This window comes from Aristolochia californica, unplaced genomic scaffold (genome assembly GCF_029961685.1).
Source record: "Aristolochia californica isolate CCGP_79_NKW_82.1479 unplaced genomic scaffold, dmAriCali1.0.hap1 SCAF_4, whole genome shotgun sequence".
Classification (NCBI taxonomy): domain Eukaryota; kingdom Viridiplantae; phylum Streptophyta; class Magnoliopsida; order Piperales; family Aristolochiaceae; genus Aristolochia; species Aristolochia californica.
This window is the reverse complement of record NW_027182103.1, coordinates 43,507,071-43,527,264: the sequence shown is the minus strand read 5'-3', so window position 1 is coordinate 43,527,264 and position 20,194 is coordinate 43,507,071. Positions and strand designations below refer to the sequence as shown.

General features: G+C 40.6%; 3 protein-coding genes across 3 annotated transcripts; 2 read left to right on the top strand and 1 right to left on the bottom strand.

Moving 5' to 3' along the window:
* The first annotated feature begins 4,278 nt into the window (after nt 1-4,278).
* Nucleotides 4,279-5,960, top strand: LOC137963674 (ethylene-responsive transcription factor ERF061-like). Its single transcript, XM_068810834.1, has one exon. The coding sequence runs from the start codon at nt 4,850-4,852 to the stop codon at nt 5,756-5,758; it is 909 nt and encodes a 302-aa protein (XP_068666935.1). The 5' UTR covers nt 4,279-4,849; the 3' UTR covers nt 5,759-5,960.
* Nucleotides 5,961-9,012: 3,052 nt separating this feature from the next.
* On the top strand, nt 9,013-14,333 carry LOC137962688 (DEAD-box ATP-dependent RNA helicase 31-like). The gene is made up of 10 exons (XM_068809700.1): nt 9,013-10,133; nt 10,356-10,462; nt 11,474-11,529; nt 11,643-11,867; nt 12,007-12,213; nt 12,289-12,375; nt 12,477-12,572; nt 12,808-13,023; nt 13,462-13,644; nt 13,764-14,333. The coding sequence occupies exons 1-10, from the start codon at nt 9,088-9,090 to the stop codon at nt 13,989-13,991; spliced, it is 2,451 nt and encodes an 816-aa protein (XP_068665801.1). The 5' UTR covers nt 9,013-9,087; the 3' UTR covers nt 13,992-14,333.
* Nucleotides 14,334-14,566: 233 nt separating this feature from the next.
* LOC137963815 (ATP synthase subunit b', chloroplastic-like) lies at nt 14,567-15,466 on the bottom strand. The gene has a single exon (XM_068811020.1). It carries the CDS (start codon nt 15,346-15,348, stop codon nt 14,665-14,667), a length of 684 nt encoding a protein of 227 aa, XP_068667121.1. The 5' UTR covers nt 15,349-15,466; the 3' UTR covers nt 14,567-14,664.
* Between the last annotated feature and the right edge of the window lie 4,728 nt (nt 15,467-20,194).

Here is a 20,194-nt window from a genome sequence, read left to right as displayed (position 1 = left end):
TGGTGTTCACGACATCATGTGCCGTAATTGAAGCTAATGTAATCTATAGTGTCTTTAAGTTGTTACCAATTACATTCTTCCTTCTGCGTTTCCTATGTGCCTGGTTCCATATTTTAAGGGCTTTGTAATTATATTTTTCTAGTTTGTGAGAGAAGTAGAAGACTTGAATGTAGATGACTTTGTTATTGGTTTCCTTTTGGAATAAGATTTCGGTATCAAATCCAATTTGGTGTAACTGAGAAACGGGGGCTTCCCCTAGCGCCTCTCTTCCCTCATTTGAGAAATCATGAGTCAATTTGGTGAATTGAAAATCTAGGGTTGAGAGAAATCATCTTGAATTAGTGAACTCAAGTTCTAAAGGTTTCAATATGCTTCAAGATGACTATATAGTATATAAACATATTATACTATAATATATGGTAATCTTATATATTTATATACTATGAGTTAAAAATATGGTATAAATATATTATTGTGATTATTATTATTACTTACGAAGAAGGTGGTGAGTTTTGAGGCATAAGGAGTTAGACCTAGCCTCAATGTTGTTCACTTTTTCCCCTTGTCTTCTTGTTTGGAGACCTTTTTCACTCCTTTTTGTAAGAGCTATAAGAGAGCCCTAATGTCTTATTAGTAGCACCACTAGGTATACCGACCTAACTTTCAACTTATTTTCAAATAAGACTATTAAAAGGGCTCTCAAGAGTTGAATACTGACTCCTAAGTCCTCAATAGTCGAAAAATAAAAGATATATATCATATTTTTAATTACTTTATTTGTCATATTTATTATATTCTTGACGTCGAGGAGGTATTTACTTTAATGTCACTGTGGGATGTCTTCGAGTTGAAATGGTCATGAATAATTGTAACTTGCTTAACCAATCACCTCATGAACCGCCCAGTTAGAAATTGCAGAGTCAAGTCAAAATCTTCCCGTAGCAGGGGCCCAAAATAGGGAACCAGCTTTCTCCCCTATCATCATAAAGATAGAGAACATGTTTCAATTTCCCAAAAGTTCATGAAAATTCGGGATTTGCCGACATTTTCAGGTAAGTAGACCGAGTCTTACGATATCACCACTATGGAGCCCGCAACACGCACCATGGGTCAGCCGTGGCAACAAACCTAACCCTACAGCTTTTTGACTTGTGAGGCAGCAGCGGCTCCATCGACCGAGAGGGATACTGACCGGGTGGGAAACGAGTCGCGAGAGGCGGAGTAAAGTCCAAAAGAGAGCTTTTTTGGCAGACGGTGAGGGATGATTGATTGACGAAGCTGCACCAGAGTCCAAACCGACTCGACTCGGACGGCAGTAGCGAAATTGTCAAAGCCAGGGAAGATTTCAGATAAAATCATAATTGAGATTTGGGAATTTGAGAGCCGGACCAGGACAACGGGCATGACACCAGTGCATTGATTCCATAAAGGTGGTGGCGATGGGAACAGTCATTAAAGCCTGAAACAAATGCGTGACCGGCGTGTCTTTGACTTGGATTAACCCCTCCGCTGCCCTACTCACATCTCTCCACGAGATCTCGCTAAACTACTGTGGGATTAGAAAGAGTATCAAATACCGACCAATACATATTGGATTTTGGCTACATGACATGTATAGGCTAATATATTGATACGTGACACCGTAGTTTTAAGGGAGGGAAAGTAGAAAGGGCGTAGGGGGTCCAAACGAGAGTTAGGGATGCGAAAGGGAGGAAAGGGCAGGTGTCAGGCGAGAGAAGTGGATAAGAGTGTGGCTGCATCTGTTAAAAAGGTTGGAGAAGGGGCGGTGTCATGTGCGCCCAGCCGCTGGACCTGTCGGGAAACGTTGACAGTTGGTGCTTGTCCAGCCCGGCAGGACCACGCGGCCACCTGCGCTGTCACCCTGACTTATACGTATACTTTCAAAACCAACCTTTTCCTCATCTCCTCTTTCCTACATTTGCCCCTCTCAATCTCCTTTTTAACCTTTCCACTCCTAAATTTGCCTTTCCCATGTTTTGCCACTTAAATATGTAAAGCTTGCAATTAGCAAAATATAACCCACTTTTAAGAGTGGTTAGTGAAATATATTTGGGCAATCTAATTGTAATTATGTTTCCTACGAATCTCCCTTTGATTTACCCCGAATTTTTTACTATTTCTTCTGAACTCTAATTTTAATATTTAAGAAAAATAAATTCAATTTGGTGACTCGCTTATGAGTTTCATAAATCTGAAAGGGATTGAGTTACACACATTTGAACGAGTCAAACTCTTAGACATAATTATTCTCTTCAAAACATGAGTTGATTCAAAAAGAACTTAAGCAATCATTGATAGAATGTTTTCTTGAAATAATTAATGTATCCATAAGTTAAGCTAAGATAGAATTAAAAACCTATTATGATCACAATACACAAACCATCTTAAGTGCAATTTATTTACATAAAAAAATCAAAACAAAGCCAATATTTTACATGCACAATTATAGTATCTAAACTTTAAGTGTACCCTGCCCTCTCTCGAACATGTTAAAACTAGATGTATTACCTAAAGAACAAAATACTTTTGACTTTGTAAAAATTCATCAACTAATGTGTTGAGTTATCCATAAGAATAGGACTCATCTAACTCTTCAGAATCACCCTTATATTGTAAAATTTGATAGCGATTAGCTAATACACCCAAAAGACCGATATGTTAGGTGCGAAAAGCTACTGCCTACAAGAGTGGACGGAAACACTCTGACACCCACCTCGCCCATTATTGACCGCCTCTCATAGGATTTTAACGCGGGACGTGGCTTGCCTAGCTTTGATACCATGTTAAACAAACGATTCGACGATTGAACGAGCTATTTGACGGAATTCAACGGTTGATGGCACAACGAGCTCACGGTGGTAGACGAAACCGCCATTACCTCACGAGACTGACGGAACAGTCCAAATCACCAACGAGAGAGATGGTTTGGTTTCTCGGCCAAACCACAACTATAAATTTTTTGATACATAGGTAAGACCCCAAAATTTGATATGATTAGATGTATTACCCTTCCCTATATCAATTAAATTGGGCACCATTGTTTCAAGGGAAATAAATTCCTTTTCTCATGAGGGTTGAGTTTGGGTGGGAAGAGACGGTTTAAGAAAAACATGGAAGTTTGAAGAGGTCATCACCTCATCCGTTCACATGAAGCGAAAAAGAGGCCGACGAGGCTCGACGGGGTGTCGTCACGAGATCATGGGATCGTGATAACACTTCCCTTTTTCTTCACTGGGCCTTCCTCGCCTTTCGTCCTTTTTCAAGGCCTCCGGGCCCACCCACACCGGATTAGTAGTTGATTGTTGATAGATCGTGTTCTCATCTTTCGCCTCGGATTGGGTTTAATCGACACGTCAGCAATAGAGATGAAAATCTCGTCACGGCTCCTCGCTGGCTTGACCGTTTCAGTTAAGTTTTGGCTTCCATATGACTTCATAATTCAACTCAATAAGACAAGAAAACCATCGCTAGGGGCTTTTAAATTAAATATTTTTTATTTTCTTTTTTTTAAGGTATTTGAATTTAAATTATGGATAAGTGGATGGAAAATAATAAGGCATTATTTTAGAATTCAATCATGTTTACGTAAGAACTACTCGTAGCTGATGAGCTGTGGGAAACCAAGCCGAGCGAAGCCGAAGGAAAAATAATAAAAAACAAGTATTTTAAAAAAATGATGCATTATTAAACCACAAAGCAGACACGTGGCGTCTAAATTTAATACGATGGATGTGATCACAGCTGGGAGTAGTAAATGAGAAAAGTGGCTTTTTATCATGGATAGGAAGGTCTCACATTTACGGCGAAAGGGGGGTACGGACCCGGGTGACCACGTGCTCCACCACAAAATCGGAGTCAAAAGATACGCAGACCCGAACCGGCCAACTAACCCTGCCCCTTTTGTTCCCGCTTTCCGTGTCTGTATCCACCCGGGTTGCCCCTGCTCTTTTACTACAATGCCCCTTACCTATGGTTATTTACTTTTTTTTAAATTGAATAAAAATTATTGATAAATATTACAGGTATCATGGAAGAATTTTTTATATTTTATCTCTTTTTTTTTTATACTTGCTTCAGTGGTTTGCCGTGTAAACAAAGAGTTCTCGATCTGTTTAGGTAATTATGGGAAAATAATTTACATTTTACAGCTCTTTTTTTTTTTTTTTTTTGCCTCAGGGGTTATTTGGGAACAGAAAATTCAGCCTGGCTTTCGCTATAAATCAAGTGCTGAGAGAGGCAACTGAAGGTAGTCGGGACGAAAATCTCAAGAAACCATTTCTTCCATCAACGATATCTTTTCGTCTCTCCTTTTTACAAACTCCTCCTAATCGGATGATTTCATGCACCCATTCTCGCTTATCCGCTTCATTTGCTCTGCTTTATTTGAAATCTTTGCCGTCTGGGCAAAATTCCAGTTTTCGGCACCAGTCGACTCTCTTTCTGTGAAATCTCCCTCTTCTTTGGCGAGATTTCTACCTCAGAGATTGGGCATTTGTTCAATCTGTTCATCGAAATCAACAGTTTTCCAGCCATATTTTGAGTCTCTTATTTCCTTTTCTTTCCTTGCCCACAATTTTCTGCGTTTTGTTCGAGTTTAGACGAGTTTCTTTCTTCTCATACTGAAATTTCTCTCGTTTTTTTGTGTTTTATTATCCTTCGGTTTGTTTGCAGAAGGAAGAAGGAACAGTTTTTGAGCTCCTTATTCCCGCACAAAGTTTTCTCCAGTGCGAACTGCATTTTCGTTTTCAAAATTTCTGGGATTTTCCTTTCGTTTCCCTTCTTTGTCAACAGAAATACCGTGCTCGAACGGAACAAAGGACTGGTAATCATGTCCGGAAGCCAAAAACCCACCTTGCCGTTTTCTTTCTCCAGCAACCCGGACATTCGGTCCTCCCTGTCGGAAATCCTAGCCACGGGAGGAACGAGTGCGTTGGACATGATCTTCTCTCTCCACTCGGCATCAAGACCAGAAGCCGGAGCCGTAAACTTCCAGGAACCTATTGGCTCCTCCGTCTATCTCCGTCAGAGAGATCTCCTTCAGAGGTTTAGCGACCAAAACAGAGGTAACAGAACGCCGTTGCCGAATCGAACAACTTTCACGAATCGTATGTACGCGGGTATGTGTACAAGCACTAGTACGAATACTAGTAGAAAGAAGCTGTACAGGGGTGTGAGGCAGCGGCACTGGGGCAAATGGGTGGCCGAGATCAGACTCCCCCAAAACCGCATGAGAGTCTGGCTGGGCACGTACGAGACGGCGGAGGCAGCCGCATACGCGTACGACCGCGCAGCGTACAAGCTACGCGGCGAATATGCTCGTTTGAATTTCCCTGAACTGAAAGACGGAACCAAATCCAGTTTTGCCGACAACACGAGGCTTGCGGCCTTACGGGCGGCCGTCGACGCGAAGATTCAAACAATCTGCGGGAAATTGAGAAAGAACAAGGGCAAAGCGTCGTCCTGTGCTCCCACCATTCGAAGCGGGAGTAGTAGCTCCTCCAGCACCAGCAGCGAGAGAGAGGAAGGACCCATGGAGCCCCCGTCATCCATGGAATGGCATCACCCGGCTCTGCCGGCGGGGGCTTGTTGGTCCAAAGAATCAGACTCCTCTCCGAGCGTCTCAGATGATTTTGGTCAGGTTGCTACAGTAGGTCACCGCTCAGATTTCGAAGATTGTTCTTTGGCCAGAATGCCCTCCTTCGATCCAGAGCTCATCTGGGAAGTACTTGCAACTTGAAAAAGACTCTCAAAACTGCAGCTTAATCAACCAGAGTAGCTCTTCAGTGTGGCAATTTGATGTGTTTTGATCCCTTTTTTCTTATGTTTTAGTGGTTAAATAGGTTAGATTGATAGCCTTTGCAATCTAAGACATTGTTGTTGTTGCTGGATAGTGCAAGAATCAACTGCTGTGGTTGGGGATTGCCATCTTGGTTTATGCAGATTTTTTGTTGCATCTATAACGAATAATCAAGAGTTGTTTTAATGGCAGTTCATAAATGTTATTGTTGCCTTTGTCCCACAAATAACATCCAGTCACCATAAACCAATAAACAAACCGTGCTTGTTTTCAAATCTAATCAGACCACCTTTTTCTTCGACCCTGTCAAACAAGGAAAACGAATGGCAGATAGCAAATCTCGTCAAACATTTCCAGCTTAATTGATTGGGCGAAATGATATTAGATAAACCCTTTGGAAGGACTGATACCAGTGAGAGGTGGAAGATCATCCTCTTCATTAATACGACAGTAATGGTTAGTAATGGTCTAAAATTCAATGGCAGAAGGACGATGTAATCGTGAAAGAATTTGATTGGGTACAAAGGAAAGAAGTATTTATTTTCTTCTTGACTCTGGTCGTCACTCATCGAGCTATTTCTCTGTAATCTGAGGTGTTCTAATTGAACCAGTAAAACTGGGTAAGGCTGTCGTGGCTCCCTTTGGTGGTATAATGGTAGAGTCCTTTGGAGATTCCGAATCAACGTAGTAAATGAGATTTAAGTGTGTATTGACAAACTTCACGAAGGAATTTGACTGGAGTGAAGAGTGCTAACTGAATACAGAAGATAATAATTTCTTAGAAACAGAAGAAGATAGATCAATCAAGAAGAAAGGAACACAGAATGGATAGAGCTACCAGTGGACATTTAACATCAAAATTGGTATGAAGCTTACCTTTACCCTTCTGGTTCACATGAAGAAAGGAAGAAAAAAACTTCTCGGAGAATCGGTCAGACGTATGATGTCAATATGATTTGGACGCTTCACCCTAAACGCCCCCAATTCATCTATTTGGCTTCAGAAGGAAGATTCCGTTTAGACTTCCCGGTGATATTATTCCCGTTTCTGTAACAGAACAGAAACAGGTGAGAAGACAGCAAAGCGAGGATCCGCTGTCTAGTCAACTCTGCATTTACTCAGAGCCTGTTTCACGAACCGGAACATAAGCTTGGAAACAAATTACTTTGGAAAATTCAACTAAACTTTCTAGATTGGGAAGAAAACTGTTCATGGAAGAAACATCTAACTGTACTTTTGTTTCCTATGGTTGCGCATTCAGAATTCCCTCGAGATCGGGCTCGACAGATTGAAGTAAATGGCCTTTTTCTGCGTCTTCCTGCCTCTCCCTTTCGTTTCCACTTGTCTTTTAACAGCAATATCCTGCTCCTGCACGATACTTCGACCCCTCAGACGAATAGAAAGGCGTGAGAGACTCAATGTCGAAATCATTTACATTAATGGCAGAATTTCGCTGCTCTATATCGAAAACGACGAGGCAACTGGAGTTTACCAAGCCGAGTTTCCTTACGACCTGCCAGGCTAGTTCATTTTTATGGATTGCATGTAAAATTCCAAGCTTTGAGATATCAAGATTTTCTGAGATATGTTTTCTTACGAGATGGAAACAGCCATTTTACACCTCTCAGCATGGCCTTTATGGCCTTGAGAACCCAAATTTGCCGGGTTGCCTTTTTCGTAGGAGAGAGAACAGCCAGTGTTAACCATAATTCTGGATCCCCTCTTGACCAAGGTGTTACAACCAGCATTCGGGTCCCACTTCACACATACCAATCTAATTAGGGCTTGTCGGTCCAGTGGCCAGACTTAGGCTTGGGACAGGTCTGAGTCCCACGTTCTGAATTGGCTCGCTTAATTATTTTAAATCTTATCTGAATTGATTGAGTTTAAGTTGACTCAACAAGTTGAAAAACTATGCTTACCACCCCAAACCAGACCGATAGCAATTCTTAAAATCCTAATTTACATAAAATAGAGGGGCACTCCTAGGGGTGGCACCAAGCCAAACTGTATCGCAAATTGTCCGAGCTCGGTTCAATTAAGTTTTTACTTGAAATAAACCTCGTTAAGTATAATAAGTAAAACTCGAGATTTTCTGAACTCGACTTGTTAGATCGTGAGCCAACTCGTTAGCATAGATTTTTTATAAAAATACCCTTTACTTTAATTACTCTAGTCAATTCCATGATTAATTGGTTGATAGTTACTCTTATTTACTTAAACCTCAAAGATGATCGATCTTTCAACCTTTTTGGATTCTTCAACATCTAATGTTATTGTTTGTCAATGGATAGGTCTATTAAGTTGGTTATTATACATTAGTATGCTTCATTACAAAGTCTTGGATTATTCTGTAATACCTTGAAGTTCAATGGTATATGGTCATTAGAATATTTTATTTTTGAAATTTTAAATGTAAGTTGGAATTAGAACCCGGCTTGAGTTTGGGATCAAACTTAGTTAAAATTTTTGGGCTTGAACTCGATTCCAATTGTAGGTCAGAGTTTGAGCTTAAACTCAAACTCGCAAACTCGAGTTCAAAGTATTCAAATCAAGCCAAACTCAAACACATCGAAGGTTCAAGTTTGACTTGGCTTGATGCCATCTTAAGCACTCCTATCTAAATGGTGGAATTGAACAGGCTCTTCGTTTTTTTATTTAAGCAAAATTCAACCCCGAATAAACTACTCTAATTCTATGTCGTCCGGACATGTTGGTTTGTTCACATGAACAAACGGTCCCGATTTTGTTTGATTCTGAGACATGAAACCGGAAAATCTCACGGGTTTACCCTTTGGCGGAGTTTTTACTGTGTACCGGTCTTTCAAGTGGGCTGTTGTGTCTCCTTAATCCTAACATAGCGAGCACGATACGATAGCCCATTTAGGTTAAGGCCCATATTATGATGTGCCCGAGATTGGCTCCGTCTTTGGTTTGAAATAAATATCTTCTACCCTTGTACTCTACCCAGTTATACCTGTGAAACTCCTTACAAAATCAAGTTTTTGCCCGTTTGAAGTCTCGAAGTGGAGGTGAATCATGTGAACCAAGAATTCTATTGTAACTCGTGCGAGTATCAGTAGAAGCTGTACTAGTCACTCCACTCGTGCCAGTGGCTTATCCGGTCTGCTTAAACCCTCCTTAACCCCTCGAACCATCGTTCAGTTTTATTCTTCCCTCTCCCGCGAAAGCACCGTAGGAGGCGGCTAGGTTTAGGGCTTCTTTCACGTTCTGCGTCTTCTCCTTTCTCTCTCAGACGGGCATTTTAAATGCATCCTCAATTTGTTTCTCTCCGGATTCTCAATTCTTCCGTTCGCAGCTTTCCCCTGGTCAAAATGGAGCCGGCCTTCCCTTCTGTTCGGGGCGGACGGTCAATTTTCACCAGAGTCTTCCCCTTCCGCCTCAAATACGCCTCTCTTCTTTCAAAATCTCAGCAGGCGGAGGATAATAGTTTGCGGAGATTCTCTACCCGTACTTCTGAGTCTCGCTCCGACTACAAAAGCAGACCGAGGCGTGACTTTGAACCACCTGCTAGTCGGGGTCCACGGAGAGGAGCATTCCAGTCAGGTAGTTTATCCGCTAGAGGAGGTGGTTCGAAGAGCTTGATTGACGACGAGGCTGAGCTCAGCGATTGGGTCAGCGAACTTAAAACGGATTCCTTGCGGATTAGTTTAGCCAGTGAAGATGAGGATTCTGGTCGTGAGACGGTTAGAGAGAGGGATAGGGACAGCAGAGTTGGGAGAGAGATATCAGCAAAGAGAAGGAGAGATGTTGATTCAGGTGATTATAGAAACAACAGTAGCCGTCCAAATTCTCGGCGGTCTGTGGGGTCGTTGTCTACGAAATCAAAAACGAGAAATGATAGCTTTTCTGATGAGTTTGAAGATGAGAGCGACAATTCTGGCGATGAAGAGTTCGACTCCAGAAGAAGAAAGCAGACTGGATCCCGCGGTGGTTTTTCTTCAAATAGGGGTGGTCTTTCTTCAAATAGGGGTGGTTTTTCTTCAAATAGGGGTGGTCTTTCTTCAAATAGGGGTGGTAGAGCTAGTCTAGCAGCAGCTCGGCCTGGGCGTGGAAGGGGCGGGGATTTGGAAAGAGGGAGAGGTTCGAAAAGACAAACTTTTCCTCTGTTGGACTCAGACGACGAGGAAGAGGACAGCGACGTTTCTTCTGCTGACAGTGAAGACGATGGAGATGACGGTAAAGATGCGCTAAGAATTCCAAAATTTTCTCGTGAGTTAGTTGAAGAAAACAATACTCAAGCCTTTCCAAGAAATTTAAGCGCAGAAAGCGATTCTTATTTGAGTGTGACAAGGTTTGTTTGTTTTTGTTGTTTGTGAAATTTTTTACCCTGTTGTTCGGCAAAATTATGAGCTAGAGCTTCAAATATCGATTTAGACAAGTTTCTTGCTGAATGAATGCGTGTTGTACGTTTAATGTCTTTGTTTCTTTCTTTTACTTTACGTTTTTCGTTTCCATATTGAACATATTTGTTGAAACGATATCACTTCTTGCTTGCAAATTTTTTGTCTTTCAGGTTTGATGAATGTTCCATATCTTCGCTGTCACTAAAAGGAATAAAAGAAGCTGGATTTGAGAGAATGACTGTGGTTCAGGAAGCAACTTTACCAATCATTCTAAAAGGTATGCGTGTTCCATAATTCATAACCATTTCATCCTCCTCCTCTTTCTTTCTCCTTATCCTCCTCCTCCTCATCATTATCATCAATAACAACTTTGTCATAATTGGCAGACCCTTATACTAACTTTGGCGGGGTCAGGTTCGTTTACTCATCCTTGGCAAAATTTTTACACCGCCAATCAACCTGACAGAATCCTTATTTGGCTAGGACTGGCAGCTAAAACTATGTGCAGAATTATCTATGACCCTTTCAAAGAAAATGCAAATTGCTTAGTTAAAGAGGTTGTCTTGAAATTTGCATTTTCTTGGATAGTAAGTTCTGCCATATCATGAAACTTTGCTCAGAGATTTAATGCGCTTGAAACGCATAGCCTGCTGATGCCTGTAGGGTTATTATATGGCTTCATCTCCATCAGCTGAAATGTTCTGCAAAGAGATACTACACGTGGTTGAACTTCTGAATTAGTATGGGTTGTTGGAGAACAAGCTGAGTGACTTGAGCTCCAGGTTTAGAAAGTATTTTGATATATCTATAAATGAATGCAAAGTTGAAAGCAGCTGTCTTGCAGTTTAGTTATAAGTTGTAGACATTCCCTTCAAGATTTCCTTCGAGTTTACTTTTAATATTCATACATCTAGGCAGATGATCTGGAAGTTGGCAGGGGGCTCTAAATATTGCATCTTTTTATAGTTTACTTGTGGATATTGGTAGACAGTGATCAGAGTCAATTTCCGTCTTATTTTGTGGACTTTGGTTGATAGTGATTCGTGTCAATTTCCTTCTTATTTTGTGGATATTGGTAGATAGGGATTCAAGTCAATTTCCGTCTTTTTTTATAGATATTGGTAGATTGTTATTCGTGTCAATTTCCATCTTATTTTCACTTACATATTTGTTGTTCGCTGAGGATGATTTGAATTTCCTGATGTTATCCCCTGATAATGCTAATGTTTGTCCATGAATTATATTGTTGGAGATGATTTGTTATTCATGGTCTTTTGATGTATTGTAGGCAAAGATGTTTTGGCTAAGGCTAAGACTGGCACTGGAAAAACTGTGGCATTTTTGGTATCAAATTTTTACCTTTTGAACTCTTTCAGATCCTAAACTAGTTTTTTTTATTGATTTGTGCTACAACAAATTTTTCCTTCAATAGCTATTAACATTATTATTCTTTTCAGCTCCCTGCGATAGAGGTCATCACAAAATTGCCTCCCCCTGATCGGGACAATAAAAGACCCCCGATTAATGTACTTATTGTATGCCCAACTAGAGAGCTGGCAAATCAAGCTGCCAAGGAAGCTGTTAGTCTCTTGAAGTTTCACCCTTCTATTGGTGCACAAGTGGTAATAGGAGGAACTAGATTAACTCTAGAGCAAAAGCGCATGCAAACAAACCCTTGCCAGGTCTGTGGAAGCTGGTCATGTCATTAGACTATGTGGAATCAGTTGTTTTCTTATCTATACGTATATATCAATGAATGATTCAATCTGTACTTTTTTGCCCCCTGAAATGCTGCCTATGTTTTATCATTTAAATCTGTAGATTCTTGTGGCTACTCCTGGAAGGCTTAGGGATCACATAGAAAATACACCTGGTTTTGCAACTCGATTGATGGGTGTAAAAGTACTTGTCCTTGATGAAGCTGATCATTTATTGGATATGGGATTCCGGAAAGATATTGAAAAGATTATTGCTGCTGTACCCAAACAGCGTCAAACTCTTCTGTTTTCTGCAACTGTTCCAGAAGAGGTTCTCTCTCTCTCTCTCTCTCTCTCTCTCTCTTTCTTGTTTTATTTCTAAGCTGTTTAAATATGCCCTGTGAAGGTACGTCAAATTTGTCACATTGCCTTAAGAAGAGACCATGAATTTATCAACACTGTTGAAGAGGGTAGTGAGGAGACTCACTCACAGGTATCATCTATATAACTAATTGTCTATTAATTGCATGTGCTTTGGACAATTTATTTTGTTTGTTCAGATATTAATGAAAAATAAACTGATCTATGGTTCAGGTTAAGCAAATGCATTTAGTAGCTCCGCTTGACCAGCATTTCCCAATGCTTTATAGTATTCTTAAGGATCACATATCAGAGGAGGCTGATTATAAGGTTAGCAATGTTATTCTTCTTATTATTGCTTTCAGTCATCATATGTAGGACAAGTGTTTGGATTTTGTATAGAAGGTGCAAAATAATTCAGTTATTAGCAAGCAATTATGTCTTCCTAAGATAGAGAGAGGTGTTATGTCCCTGATAACCTTTGCAGATAATTGGGTAGGATGAACTTTTCTCAACCAATTACCTTTAAACTTGATTGGGTTCTTTTTTTCTCTTTTATCTTCAGGTAATTATATTTTGTACAACGGCAATGGTTACACGACTTGTCGCAGAGCTTCTTTCGGAGTTGAAGCTGAATGTACGTGAGATCCATTCTAGAAAGTCTCAGAGTTATAGGGACAGGGTCTCTGATGAGTTCCGAAAGTCAAAAGGTCTTATTCTCGTGACTTCTGATGTGTCTGCTCGTGGAGTTGATTATCCTGATGTTACACTTGTTATACAGGTACTATTTTGTTATGGTTAAACATCCTATAAACTGGCTTATGTTAAAGCATTGTCTGGGTGACTGTTTTACCTTCTTATATTTTTTGCCTCTTTTTCTGTATCATGATTGGTTCACTGCTTGTGCTAACCCATGGAAACCTTTTATGGTACAAAATTCATTTTGTAGTTGGGAAATGTTAACATCTAAGGGACAAGGCTAGATTTTTTCTTTGTAAAATAATATCTAATAAGATTTGTTGCACCTTTGGCCTATCTTCATTTTCTTCAGTGGTGCTATGAAGTTGGATTCTCTCTTTTGCCTTTTCTTTTTCTTCCTTTGTGTTCTGCTTCGGTGTCACATCATCATTTTTTGTTTATATACATTGGTGCTATTCATGATGTCATCTTGGCTTTTTGTTCATTTCGGATCTTATTCTAATCCATGTTGATTCTCCAGGTTGGTGTGCCCTCTGATAGAGAGCAGTATATTCATCGACTAGGTAGAACTGGCAGGAAGGGTAAAGAAGGGAGTGGCATACTGTTGCTGGCCACTTGGGAAGAGTTCTTCTTGTCTAGTATTAGAAATCTGCCTATATCTAAGGCTCCTTTAACCTCTGTGGATCCTGACTCTGCCAAAAAGGTGAGTATCAAAATTTAAGAGTTCCCGTTTCTCCTCGTCTCTCGTGTACTAAGTTTTTATTGTGCCTGACCGGCACACTTATCGAACGATCCTCTTAGTCCTCTTATATGATCGGGCAGGTTGATCACGCTCTAGCTCATGTAGAGATGAAGGATAAAGCAGCCGCATACCAATCTTGGCTTGGCTACTACAATTCACAAAAGAATGTGGGTCGAGACAAGGTGAAGCTTGTGCAGCTCGCCAACGAGTTTAGCAGAAGCATGGGCCTTGACAGCCCCCCTGCTATTTCCAAGCTTGTTCTTGGGAAGATGGGTCTCAAGAACGTACCTGGCCTGCGTGTTAAGTAAAAGCTCATGAATTTTGTTACTTATGCTGACAAGTTTTCTTTACCGGAGATAAACTTTTATCGATCATCTAGCCGTAGTGGAAGATCATCTCACCCTTTTTACCCTATCTAATACCATACCTTTATAGCATGAATTCTTTTGCAGCCAAAACGATGTGGGAATGGCTACTACAGCTTGAATTCTTATTGCATATTTTGAGTTGTTTTTGGATCCAAATGTGCAGAGAAATTTGATTCGCGCTAGAACAAGGGGCTCCCCCAAACATGAAATTTGATCCGCTGGATCATCAATCTGATTTGTTTGTATGTATCATTGCAATGAAAACGTTATTGATGGGTGTCATCAACTAGAAGAAATAATCAAACACAAATTAAAAATTTTCCGTCTTGGTTTCCCAAATATAAAACGAAACCAATATATTTTAGTGTAAAATTTCTAAATTACCTTTAACGTAAGGCATTAATTAGGCCCGCCAAATTACAATTAGCAAAAACTGTGAATGAGTTCATTCTGGCCAGGTGAAAGAGAACTCTCTGTGAGACTTCTTTTTAAGTCCAACAACCCCGAGCATGCTATTTGAAACGAAGGATAAATATATTGGGCTAAACAAGTTGAAAACGAGAGAGACTTGTTTATTAATGGCGTATTACATCTACAGTTAGGAACAAAGAATTTAAAGAGGAAGAACCTTCTTCACGATCTCCTCACTGAGAGCAGCGATCTGCGAGTCAAGCGATTTGATTGTCTCCTCTTTCTGCCTCTCAAGATTCTGCAGAGCTTCCGCCAGTTCCGCCTCGACTTTTTTCCTCCCTTCTTTCAGCTTTTCCTCCAATTCCGCCGACGTCTCCTTCTTCATCTTATTCAGCGCTGCGGAGATCTCCGCCCTGGCCGCCTTCATAACTGCCGCCGCCTGCTCTTCCAGCTGCTTCACCTCCTCCGAAGTGTCTTTCACACTGCTGAGACTTTCCCGAATAGCTGCGTCTCGCTCGTCCATAAACTTACCCAGAGGAGTGTAGTAGATTTTGTCCAGGGCAACCATCAGGATAACAAACTCCAGGGCAATGGCAGGGAGGGTGAGATTGAAGTCGAAGAGAGCAGCTTTTTCCATCTCGGCAGCGAGCGACGGGGAGGCATACGAGAGGGCTGTCGCGGCGGAGACAATAGCCGCGGTGATCGAATTGCGCGAGGAGTTCCACAGGTGGAGAAGAGAAGGCTGGAGCTTTTCGCTATTAGATTGGGACGGAGCAGCGGGGAGTGAGACTGTGAGTTGCTGTTTGAAATTGGGATTTTGGGGGAGATTCGGGGACCGAGATAATGCTAGGGTCTTGAAGCTGGAAGCCACGACGATATTGGCCATGGTAGCTTGACTGGTCTCCGATCGACCTCTGTGAATTTGGCAGTGATCAAGAGAGACTCGGGAGAGGGCAGGGCGCCTTCTCCTCTGTGGCGAGGAAAATCCTATTCGCGATGCGGATTGTAGGTTAGCTGCTCGGCTACCATAGATCGCGAAATGTAGGGACACAAAAAATTTTGAATGTGTTTTCATTATTATTGTTTCAGAATCTAATTATATTAATCATTAATTGCAATTTTTTGTTATTTTCAATTCTTCGACTTATATTTAATTTTTATAAAGTATTTTTTTATTAAAAACAATACATAAAATATTTTAATATATTTTATATTCCTAATTAACAACTTTATTTCAATATTCCTAATTAAAAAAATAACTCTTACTTATTTAACACCATTTATTATAGATTAAAATATTTATTAATTAAAAATAAAATTTATCGTTACACTTTTTGTTACTTTATATTTTAAAAAATAAAAAATAATTTTTAATTATTTATTATATTTTTAATAATTTATTATTCTAAATATAATATAATAAAAAGTGTATACATAAATTTGATTTTTTTAAAAAAAATTATTCAAATATTTTTTATTTAATAACGTGTCATCTTACCTATGAGGTGTTGGAATAGTGATGGGGCAATCGATGTGTTTATCTACCACAATATATTGATGATGTGCCAACACGTTATCAGTCAAAACTTATATGTTATATTTGGTTGTATACATGTAGACAGGTAAAAGTTAGATATTTTTCAAAATATGTTCATGACGTCATCATTTCTCAAAATATATTTTTGAAATTAATTATTTTGGTTAAAAATCCTATTTTATATTGCCGATGTACAAAGGGATATGGTCCGCCGAGGCGGTGCGAGTATACGTCAAATGATTTGAGGTATTATCTCTAAATAGTTTTTCAATTCCATCTCTATATTATATGAACTTTATTAGAGTTTATGTGGCACTTAGATATCCTTCACCTCATTTTGATTCGATGGTGGTCTTGTATAATTGGTTGCATCTTAACGATTGATTAAGCTTTAACTTTAATAATTGATTTAGATGTTTGCAAAATAGAAAAAATAATTTACTATTAACCAATTATTTGACAAAAATATTATGCTTTACCATCAAGACTTTTGACTTTGACCATCGACTTAATCATTGTCAAAGTTCTATTTTTGGTGATCAAATTGTGATATCGATATCAGTATTATGATTACACTTGTCCAATACAATTACCTCCAAGTTGGATATGGGGTTATTCCGTCGGATTCCACCACCCCGATCTGAGTTCCGGCCTTCCAAATTGAGTCAACTCATTTGATTCATGAATCTACTCGGCGAGTCTACAACCATGGTACTAATCTGTGTTGCTATACAAAATTACCGAGTCTTGAGTAGTCATTCAACCATTGTGATTAATACGGCACTCCCGGATCCGAATCCGAATCCGAATCCGAATCCGAATCCGGTGACGTCTGACTAAAAAGCTGATGTGTCTGGTGACTCTTGTCGAGTATCGCGTTGTAAGAAAAATGGCAAACGTGGAGAACCCGTGACGTCAGAACTGTGAAGGTCTTTCCTAGGGTGAATTGTGAATCTGTGATCGCCGCCAGAATTAGGAAACCGGGGCACCAGGAGTTCTCAGGCGCACCGATCCGGACCAAGGGCGAGCCACGACGTGGAGAGCCATCTCTCTTCACCGCCATGCAACCGCACATCTGCCATTCCTCTCCTGCCCCTGCCAAAATATCCCATAACCGTAACAACCAAACTCCACGTCCCTTTCCCCGAATTACCCTCTTTCTTCTACTTTTTAACTTCGAAATATTCTTTTCCCTGTCGTCCTGTCCCTTGATCAATCAGGGGCAGTTTCGTCTACGCTGAGGGTGCCGCCCGGGCCGACGATGAACAGCCACGTGCAGGGATTCTCTCAGGTGTTCAAGAACCATTGTCGCTCTCCGACACAGGCTTCATTTGTCGTACATAAGCGACGTTTCAGCATCTCGCGCAGAGCCAGATCTAAGAGGAGCGATAGCTGCTTCTTGCAATGTAGCGAATATCATGCAAAGCAGCGGAGGGCCTCGGTTTCTCTAAGATCTCTCCCTACCTCTTCTACCTTATGTGCCATCCCTTCACCGGATTTCGTTTCGGAGATAGCAGCATTTGCTCGGCACGAAAGGAAGAAAGGAGAAGCCACCCTCGCATGTAAGTTCTCCTATCGTTTCCCCCTCTCTGATCTTCTACGCTTCACGAAACTCGTCTCCTCTCTCTTTTCTCTGATGTTGTTGTTTCGCGTTTTTTTTCTTCTCGTTTTTTATGTTTAATTTCATTGCTGCGATCGTCGTTGCGGTTTGTTTGTTTGGTACAAGTTTCCAAATCTTGAAAGATTGATTTTTACCTGTATTTTGAATCTTGCGCTTAGCCGTTCGAGCATTTCTCCGATCCAGATCAATTCGTTTTTTTCCAATCTGATTAAACGACTTTGTTGTGGAAATTTGGTCCTCTGTACTGTGGCTACCGCTTGGTGTCCTCTGCCTAAAGGTCTCAAGTTTGATTAGAGTGTGGCGATCCGAAAGTCGAGATGGCTTGCTCGCTGTTTAGGTGCGTGTTCTCGTCCCATAAAGTTGCCATTCGCGTAATCAGAGCTGTATGCCAATGTGGATTAGAATCTATACAGATCATAGTGCAACTTTCGTTCCTTATATTGGGTAGCATGTGCTTCCATCTCTAATGAGGGTCATTTACCCTTTTTATAATTTAAAAACCAGATTAGACAGAAAGACCCTCCTAGTTATCCACCTTGGTTCGTTCAATTCTGGTCAACCTTTTGTCAATGTTGTAAGATGGTAAATAAGAGTGATATATATGGTGTAGACAGAAAATCGCTGTGAAAAGTGAGTTTCTAGTCTTGTCTTGTGCTGTAACATGGAGAGATTCATCAAAACGGAAATGAATAGTAAAACAATAGGATGTCGGTGGTTGCAATTAGAATATTACATCTACTCGGGGTTTATCCTGATTATGTCTCTCGTTGAGACCGTCCAGGGTATTATTTCGAGGTTCACAGCCCTCACAGTTCATTTAATGACATGAAAAGAAGTTTTTTCTGTTCCATCCATAAGAAATCTGGCTTGTTCAATTAGGCAGTTAGTTGTGTGATTGAATCTTGGGATAGTAGTTGGATTGAATTCAGAGAGAGGATGAGAAATAGAGATTCGTCCGTAGCCACGAAACATCCAAAGGCGAAGAGATTTTTCCCCAAGTGAACTAGGGCCTCATGTGAAGGCCTTGAAGAATCGCCTTCCAGCAAGATAATCTGAGATTACAAACCAAAATCAGTCAGTAGCCTATCCAAATTCCCCAGTCTCTGCAGGTCTTTGCATGAATATGGTCTAGATGCATTGAAGCAAAAATGTGAGACTTTCTATAACAAGTTGTCTGATTGGTTGTTTAAATGAGACTGATTCAGCCCAGTACCCATATAATCGAATTCTTATCCCTCCATGTGAATTCGAACCTTATTTCTCAACTCCATAGTTCATACTTCTTCCTCTTCCTTTCAAGAAAGAGAAAACAACTCTCGAGAGCCCAAATCTCATCTTTGTCAAGTCCGTACTCATCTGCTCCCCCTTTTTTTCTCTCCTACCTTTTTAAAAATCTCAGTCGGTTCCTCGCTCAGATGGAATCCGCTAATTAGGGAAACCTCGAACTTTCAATATTTAAGCAGCCGTTTTTTAACAAGAGGCAGACTTGTTGGAGAGAAGGCGTAAAAACCCAGAGAGGAAAGACCTGCGGCGAGATTTCGTTTCTTCCCGTCGCACGAATTTTATATGCATCAGCTTGTCAGGTTTTGAAGACGGAGATCTTCATGAGGACATCCTCGTTTGGCATGACAGATCATCGATATGAACAGCAAGCTCTTTTGTTCCTATGTGCACGACAAAAAACACCCATTTGTTCCACGAGTCCAACCCGAGTACGCAAACGCTAAATTTTCGTTCTTCACAAAATGCTTCTTTGCATCAGAGAAGCCTGGAATGACCTAGCTGGGCAGCTTCAATTCCGTTGATTCCGCTTTTTGCCAATGGACCCGACCAAATTAACCTTCCTGGATCATTCATAGGGGTTTTCTTCTTCAAGACCAGCCAAGGCCCGGCTGACTTCGACATCTAGAGACGTTTCACCAAATACTGAAACAGTTCTGGACTCAAAATTAAGTGATTCGGCATACAGACTCCATAGGTAAGTCTTGCATGTTGTATGATATTCAGAGACGAAGGAGACGTTTTGTGTGATCTCCAGCCACAAGTGGCACAAACGGTGCATGATGGTATAGAGGGCATTTGTGTACATTTCTTCAACCTAAGAAGGCAAAAGCGTTAGCAGATTTCTTTTCGTGACGACCTATGTAAACCCCAACAAGGAGCCAATCGTCCTTTGGATTTTCAAACGAAGGTTTAGTTAGAATTTGGAGGACTCTTTTTTGTACTCTACCTAACTTGCACTGAAACAGAGGCAACTTCGTCGTTACGTCGAGAACAAGGGACATTCCCTTCGTATTCCATGGTAGCTTCTTAAGGGCGGCCAACTTAGCTGATTTGGTTTCAAGAACTTGCTCAACAATCCAGAAGCAGAGGGGAGATTAAGGGGCGACTAAGAGTTCTTCTCTTCTTTTCCTTTTTACCTTTTCAAGCCGTATCCTCTAAACCCTAAAAGCATCCGCGGTATATGCTGTGCAGCTTTCTTCGTCTTGGGAGAGAAAAGATCCGAGGGATAATAAAGAAACAAGGAGAAAAAAGATACAAAAAGAAAGAAAGCTTTGTACTTTTTGAAGAATT

Coding starts and splice junctions, on each gene's coding strand:
- LOC137963674 (XM_068810834.1), top strand. CDS start 4,850: ATGTCCGGAAGCCAAAAACCCACCTTGCCGTTTTCTTTCTCCAGCAAC.
- LOC137962688 (XM_068809700.1), top strand. CDS start 9,088: ATGCATCCTCAATTTGTTTCTCTCCGGATTCTCAATTCTTCCGTTCGC. Junction 10,134..10,355: donor TCTTATTTGAGTGTGACAAG/GTTTGTTTGTTT, acceptor TTTGTCTTTCAG/GTTTGATGAATGTTCCATAT. Junction 12,376..12,476: donor GTGAGGAGACTCACTCACAG/GTATCATCTATA, acceptor TCTATGGTTCAG/GTTAAGCAAATGCATTTAGT.
- LOC137963815 (XM_068811020.1), bottom strand. CDS start 15,348: ATGGCCAATATCGTCGTGGCTTCCAGCTTCAAGACCCTAGCATTATCT.